The following is a 7,875-nucleotide window of genomic DNA, read 5'->3' on the forward strand; positions in this document are numbered from 1 at the left end:
TAGATCTATACTTCTACGGTGCACACCTTCCAGTTATTGATGGATGCTTGCAGCTGTTTCTTCTCATTTTCATCCATGCCCCACCAGCAAATGAAGGCCCAGAGAGGAGCTGTGCTCCATCCATGTCCTTGTGGTCAGCTCTACGTTCGAGAAAACAGCTCTCCCCGCTTTGTATGTGGAATTTCTGTCCGGTCTGAGTGCTCAACGTCCAGCTCTCTGTCTCACGGTAGTCTGGCATCCACCAGGGCTTCCGTGGCTAATCTCTCAGAAGCAGATCGCCTGTTCCTTCTTCGTCTTCTCCTCTTAGGCTGGAATCTCTGCTGGAACCTGTTCTCCATGAGTGACCCAGCTGGCATTTAAAATGCCGGTGATACAGCTTCCACCACCCCAGCAATGCGTAAGCCACCACATCCCCACAAACTGACAGACGCGTGGTGGAGTAGCCGTGGGACTGTTCATTTCATGGTGCGGTTATTGGAGGGAATGAATCCAAACGAAGTAAAATAGAAATCCTAGGTCTCCAGGATTAACCAGATTTCAAAGGTCCAGTGGTCGTGTGCGGGCAATGGCCGCCATGTCGAACGCAGAGATGGAGCATCTGCGCCTTCATGGAAAGTTCTGTGGGACAGTGTTACAACTCTTGTGGATGCTCTTGTAATGACAGCTGTTATTGGTAGGGCTTGTTCCTTTTCTGCCCAGAGGCCTCAGCTGGTGCTTAAGAACTAGAACCCCAGAGGCCAAGAGGTCATTCCCCCAAACTCTTTACCGCGAGAGTGACTATAGTCCCTCTGGATTCCCTGGCGTTTGGTAAGGTGGCAGCAGTGGCCGCTGTCGGAGGTTGGCCACAAGTCAACAGAGGTGGGCTTTCAGAACCCGACGTTGTCCTAGGAGGCGGGCAGGTGCTCCTCCCTGATGGTGTTTCTACCTTTTCTCAGGTCCTACGGAGACCTGCAGTGTACCCCATACTGCTACATCGACTCCACGCCCTGCCGCTATTTCACATGAGGGGCGCGGGGAGCAGGTGGCACAGCAGCGGCTCGTTCACCTCGTCAGACCTCCGGCTGTCCCGGTCCGGTTTCCACCGACCTTCGTGCAACTGAAACAAGGACGACTCTTTCTGCTAAGATGCACTGTACAATCGGTCTGGTTGGATGAACCCAGGAGCACTGCATCTTGTCTTAATCCGAAGTACTGGGAAGCTGGCGACATGCCCAACCTGGCAACATCCCCCATTGCTACCATGCAGCCAGAGAGCCAGCGACAAAGCCCTCTCTCTTCCTGAGTGCTGCTGACCTGGCCGGCAGTGGCCTTGGCTTAGCACTGTTACACACACACACACACACACACACACACACACACACACACACACACGGCCTTGAAGGCCTGTTTTAATTTGTTCTCATCTTGTCAGGGACTTGGTGTGAGGCCTCTTTGCCCTCTGAAAATGCTGAATTTCCCTCTGATGCCACAGAAAGACCAAGGGGGAATGGCAGGTTCTCCCTGGTGCAGCTCATGGCGCTGACTCAGCTTCTTAGGTAGAAACATGGGGCTGTGGAGCCGATTCCTGGAACTTCCAATAGGGGTAGGAGAAGGTCTATGGATGCCGAGGAGCTAAAGGGGCTGATTGGGCCCATGACCAGGCTGCAGTCAAACCTGGGGAGGGACCCTGAGCCCAGTCCAGCTCAACGCATGAGGACGTGGCTCCCCCCGAAAGTCTCAACTGTGAAGAGGCACTGAGCAGGCCACCACGCCCCTGCGGAGGAGGGCCAGGGCTCAGCCTGGACAGCTGGCCTTACACACAACGGCAGAGCTGCGGTCTTCCTGTTCTGGATGTTTCTCCTGGGGTTACCATGCCGGGCACCTCCCTTGGACCCATGGTGAAAGCCCCTCCTGCCCCTTTCCTGTTGAGAAGACCCTTAGCAGAAGGTGCCCTCCTCCAGCGCCCATGCCTGGGTTTCAGCCCCCCCACCCCCAGGATGTCCTTGTCTGGGTTTGACCCACCCGCCACCCCTCCTGGCACCCATGCCCGACTTCCCTGTCTTGCCCCAACTGAATATGCAACAAGGGCAGAGCCTCTTTGGTCATGAGGGCATGGACCTTCTCTGCTTCCTGCTGACTCCCCCGAGAGACTGTGGCCTCTGGTTATGTCTTGTACTTGCAGAGCCTTGTCCACGTGCACGTGTGTGTCTGTCCCCAAGCTGCCGGGCCGCAGTTCTGCTTATGAGGTGTCTGTCACCCCCACCTCTCCTGAGTGGGGATAGTGCAGCTTTGGAAAGATGCCTCCTATGTGCCTGTGATGCAGACAGATGTGCCTTTTGTCACCAGATGTAGGGACATCTGCCGTTGTTGGATATGCCCAAGCTTTGTGAGGCCTCGGGGACTCGGCAGACAGGACACCTGGCTGTGCGGGCCCCTGCGTTGGTGATTTGGTCCTTAGTGGACCGTGTCTTCCCCGAAAGGGGTGGCTCAGAGGCAGGCACCCCGTGGCTGTGCGTCTGGGAGAGGCTACGTCCCAGCAGCACAGCCACCGCCGCCTTGCTGGGGGTGCCGGTGGGAAATTGAAAAATAATCATAATAAAGGCAGTTCCTTTCCTCACAGAGGCACTCTCTTTCCTGAAGGTCAAGGCCCAATGTCCTAGCACTCCTGAATGGGGCTCCGGGGCTGAAGTCGAGTCAGCTTCCTGGGCCCTGCGGAAGGTTCTAGAATGTGGAAGCAGTTCCTCTTCCTTAGGGAAAAGGGAGTGAGCTGAGGTCTGGCGGGGTGGAGGCTCTGGCCCAAGGTAACAGAATGTGGTCTTGTCCACCGGGTCTGGTTGTTCCCCAGCCTGGCGCTGAGACCTTGTATAGTCTCGTGGGAATCCCTGGGAGACACAAACACAACAGTAAGAAAGAGTGAGCGCTTGAAAGATGAGCAATCCAGATCTTCCCAGAAGCACCTAAGAAGAAAGACCTGGAGGTCTTCCACTGAAAAGTCAGCCCTTGAAAGTCCTAGGGTTCTCGGCCATGCAGGGCGTGCCGTGCCTGGGAGTTGATTGCTTTCCAGGCTTCTCTATGCAGGCCGTGCTGTCCTTGGACCTTAGAGGACACCGTCCTGCCTTCCTCTGGCTGTGACCCTCCCCACAGGGCAAGGTGCTGGGGGGCCAAGGGAATGGGTCCACTTAGAGCTTGCCCACTGCCCTCCTAAGCCATGGACCAGACACCCCAACCCAAACCAAACCAAGCCCACTGCTGTCAAGTCAATTCCAGCTCCTAGTGACTCTACAGGACCGAGCAGAACTGCTCCATCGGGTCCCCACAGCTGTGCCTCTCCACAGACAACTGCTCTATCGTTCCCCATTTATGGAATGGCCCCTGTGTCCAAACCACTGACCTTTGAGTTGGCCGCCCAGTGCCTGACATAGCTCCTTCCAGGTACCCCAATACCAAACCAACCAAACTGCCACCGAATCCCTTCTGACTCATAGAGACCCGATACAGGGTTTTGGAGACTACATCGTCACGGGAGCAGACAACTTCCTCTTTCTCCCATGGGGTGCCACCGACCTTGTGGGTAGCAGCCCGGTGGGACCCTCAGATCCTTACCCAGCAGCCCGAGCCTGCGTCCAAGGTCTACGCAGGTCTTTTTCTCACGCAGTCCTCTGGAAACTGCCCACAGGAAGCCGTCTGTGGAACTGCGCTTGGAGCCTGGATGGGCAGGCTACGTTTCTGTGCACGTACATATGAGGGCGCTGCCCTCTGTGGGGTGGGCCTGGGCTAAAAAGAAAAGGGGCTGGAGCCACTGTCCTCACGCCCTCACAGGCAGCTGCAGAACTCTGAAGAATCTGAGAACTCCAGTCCAGGCCTGGCCTTCCAGGTCTTAAGAAAGTGTGATTGCTGAGTGAGGGAAGCAGACCAAAAAGTCCAAGCCAAACTCACTGCCCTTGCGTCGACGCCGACTCATCTCGACCCTATAGGGCAGGGTAGAATTGTCCCCCTCTCCCCCCATGGGTTTCCGAGACTGTAACCCTGTCGAAGGGGTTGATGCTCACACCGTTTCATCCTCCAGAATGCCCTTGCGGTCTTGCTAAACTACGGCATGCTGCAGACAGAGCTTTGATCGGCACCCCAAAATGCCCCAAAGCCACCGGCCTTGCTGCGTTGCCCTCTTCTCCTGGTGATCGCCAGGGCCTGGAAAGGAACCCGCCCGTCCCATTGCCTGGTAGCTCTGCAGAGAACTTTAAAGTTCGGAGGGCAGGGCCCAGCTCTGTCTCTCCCCACGGCAGTCCTGGGCTGCCTTTAGACTCTTTCCTGGGTGCAGCCTGCTGCTGGGAGTGTCTCAGACAGCCCCGAAGCACCCACGGGAGCCCGAGCCTCTTTTTCTCTCCACCCGCAAAGCTATTTGAGTGACACATTTGTAAGTAAAGCAAGTCCTCTGAAGACGCCCGTGACTAGGAAGACCAGGTTTCTGAGCGCCGCTGGGGACAGACACATGGGGCACACACCAGACCCAGATGGGCACGTGGGGCGCATGTGAGTTAATTCCGGAGGAACTTCCAGACCTCACTGAGATGAATGAGCCAGCCTCTGCCGCTGACAGCCTTCCTGGAGTTGCCCTGCCCCATCCCTCCCATGGTGACCCAGCCAAACACTCGCTGCCACTGAGTCCATTCCGATTCACTGTCACCCTATAGGACAGGGCAGACTGACCCCTGTGGGCTGCCGAGACTTTAAAGCTTTGGGGAGCAGACAGCCTCGACTTTTTCCTGTGGAGCAACCGGTGGGCTTGAACCACTGACCTTGCAACTCAATGCACAGCCCACGCTGCTACCAGGACTCCTTTCCCACTGCCACCGAGTCAGTGCCGACTCAGAGTGTGCCCTCTGTGGGCTTCTGGATGGTCACTGTCGACGGGAGCTGAGAGCCCGGTCTTTGAGCGAGCCAGTTTCCATTGCACACGAAGCTCAGTCCTGCCATGCGTGTCGTCACCATGAGATCACAGATCCAGGGCCTCCTCAGGGATCGCCTCACCAGGGGGATCCTCCTCCAACTTGAGCTACTCAGTTACCATCCAAGAGTGGAGAGGCTCCCGGAGTGTGGGGTTATCTGCCCCCCTCCATCTGGAACTATTCTGGGAGGGAGCTGCGAGTTTCCCAACGGTGCTGGCTAAAGACGGCCCACCTCCTTGTACTCATGAGAAAAAGAGAGAGAGAGAGAGAGAGAGAGAGAGAGAGAGAGAGAGAGAGAGAGAGAGAGAGAGAGAGTCAACCACCATCGGCTTCCTCTGAGGCTCACCCTCAGTTCTTGTCAGCCCCCAATCCTATTATTGCCTTTTAGAAGCAGATGCTAGAACAGCGGTTCTCAACCTGTGGGCGACCCTTTGGGGGGCCGAAAGATGTTTTCACAGGGGTCACCCGATTCATAACAGTAGCAAAATGACAGTGATGAAGTCGCAACGAAAATAACTTATGGTTGGCGGGGGGGAGGGGGACGGCGGTCACCACCACATGAGGAACTGTATTAAAGGGTTGCAGCATGAGGAAGGTTGAGGACTGGTCTATAAGAAACCACTTTATTAAATGAGGCGGGGGGGGGGGGGCGGGGCAGAGACCAAAAGGAAACTGAAAAGCAACTGGCTGCTTCCTTTGAAGGAGCAAGATGGTTCACTGCCCAGCTTGTCCTGGGAAGCTGAGCAAGGTGTCAGTCTGCTTCCCTAAGGACAGCAGCCTGGGAACCCCAGGGGGGCAGGTCTACTCTGCTCTCCAGGACAGCTGGGAACGGGAATGGCTCAGAAGGGGTTGTTTCCTATGCCCACCAACTGCGCCCTCTACAGAAATGACCTGGGGCCACATAGGAGAACGGGGGGATTCTACAATCTCAACAGAACTTCACCTGGGGTTATTTTGGCCCCTCGATTTCTTCAAAGACAATGTGAAGACCCGCTTGCTTCCCCACAGCCCTGATATAGTTGGGTCTCTGGTATTCTAACTACAAACAGTACCACACTCCAATGCATGCCGGGGATGAGATGTTGAAGACATGGTGGGCAGGGATCCTCACTGAGGCCCTCCGAGGGAGACCCTGTGCCCTGCGGCAGCGGTCCTGACGCCCCTGAAAGGCTTGTCAAAAGGATGCCTGGGCTCACTCCAGGTTTGACTCAGGAGGGTCTGGGAAGGCCTGAGAGTTGTTTAACTCACTGCCGTCAAGTTGATGCCGACTCAGCGAGCCTATAGGGCCAGTAGAACGGTCCCTGTGAGTTTCCGAGACTATAACTCTTTGCTGGAGTAGAAAGCCCCGTCTTTCTCCTGAGGAGTGGCTAGTGGTTTTGAACTGCTGACCTTGTGGTTAGCAGCCCAACACGTAACCACTATCCACAGGGTGACTCACATTGCTAGTCTGGGGAAATGTCTCATCGGAGAACCGTTAACAGGGGGTCCACGGAGAAAAGGTGGATGGCTTTTTAATACTCTTCTACTAAAGAGGTTAAGGGACTACGGCCCCTCTAAGTCTAAGTGGGCTGTTGACTGTTGTGAGCTACAGAAACTAAGGCAGCACTTCTCAACCTGTGGGTCGCGACTCCTTTGGGGGTCAAACGACCCTTTCACAGGGCTCGCCTAAGACCACCGGAAAACCACTCATAAGCAGATACGTCTGCCTACAAGTACCCGGCGTGAAGACTGTTACCCATGCTGCACCATGCTTCAAGACATTTGTCATTAGAAATATTTCACTATACTGACTGTTTTTGTGATTCATCATGCTTTCATTTATGTTCAATGTGTAACAATGAAAATACATCCTGCCTATTATATATTTACATGATAATTCATCACAGTAGTGGAGTGAGTGATGAAGTAGCAATGAAAATAATGTTACGGTTGGGGTCACCCCCACGTGAGGAACGTGTGAAAGGGTTGCAGCGTGAGGAAGCTGGAGAACTGCCCTAGGGGCTATGATGCTATTTGCCTTGCCCAGCTAGGTCATAGGCCACCAGCTCTCAGAACTTGTTCTAGGGGGACCGGCCAACAAGCAAGGCCAGCTACCCCACGCTGCCGCTGCCGTGCTGGAGGTACTGGGAGGTACCTGGGTGACAAGCGCTCACCCATGTGTGAAGACAGCATGGGCCCTGAAGTCCAGCCCACCTCCCAGCCGAGTAATGACCGTGAATGCTCTCACACAAGGAACAGCAGTGGCCACCCAAGCTCTGCCCAGATGCCTGAGACAGGCCCTGTAAGATCAAATAAAATGGTTGTTCTTTTAATTCACTAAGGTTTGGGGCAGTTGTGTGACTTTTTGCTTCGGCTAAGAACTGGTCACTGGCAATCAAACCAGTTGTTCAAGAGGCCTGGGGTGCTGGGGGTGTAGAGGGCCAGCACTCGGCCGGGAACCAAAAGGTTGGCTACTCCCTGGGAGGAAGATGTGGCAGCCGGCTTCTGTGAAGACTGCAGTGCTGGAAAACCTCCCAACCGGGCCCGAGGGGCCACTGTGCGCCCAGAGGCACGGCCAATGCCACAGCTTTGGTTCGCTCCTTTGGGCCAAACCCAGAGCAGCCAGCATGACTTTGGTAGCCCCTGCAGGTACTATGCACACCTCCTCCTGGGACTTCTTTAACTAGTCAGAGCCTGGAGATGCCTTCTAAGGCATCCTTAGCTGTGAGGGAGATGTGGATTGATCACATCGATAGGGCCAATTCCTCATGGCCCCTGGAACCCCCCTTTCCAAGGGAACTGTGCAGTCTGCCATGAGTCTATCCCCGACTCGGGGTCGATGGGATCTCAGCAGTTGCTGAGAAGCACTTCCATTATGTCCGTCACGCGGGCACCTCCGCTTACCGAGAGCACATGCTGTCGGGGCTGTGACGGAAGCATGGGAGAGTGATATCAGGTCCATCGGGACTAC

At 55.4% G+C, this 7,875-nt stretch overlaps 1 protein-coding gene across 1 annotated transcript in view; it reads left to right on the plus strand.

Moving 5' to 3' along the window:
- The window catches only part of COLQ (collagen like tail subunit of asymmetric acetylcholinesterase), an 81,187-nt gene extending 78,619 nt beyond the window's left edge, over positions 1-2,568 (plus strand). The window contains exon 17 of the mRNA XM_075548956.1: positions 936-2,568. Coding sequence (XP_075405071.1) covers positions 936-1,005 — 70 coding nt within the window. The 3' untranslated portion in view covers positions 1,006-2,568. The remainder of the gene's footprint in view (positions 1-935) is intronic.
- Positions 2,569-7,875: the final 5,307 nt, after the last annotated feature.

The sequence above is a fragment of the Tenrec ecaudatus genome, chromosome 4, assembly GCF_050624435.1.
Source record: "Tenrec ecaudatus isolate mTenEca1 chromosome 4, mTenEca1.hap1, whole genome shotgun sequence".
Classification (NCBI taxonomy): Eukaryota; Metazoa; Chordata; class Mammalia; order Afrosoricida; family Tenrecidae; genus Tenrec; species Tenrec ecaudatus.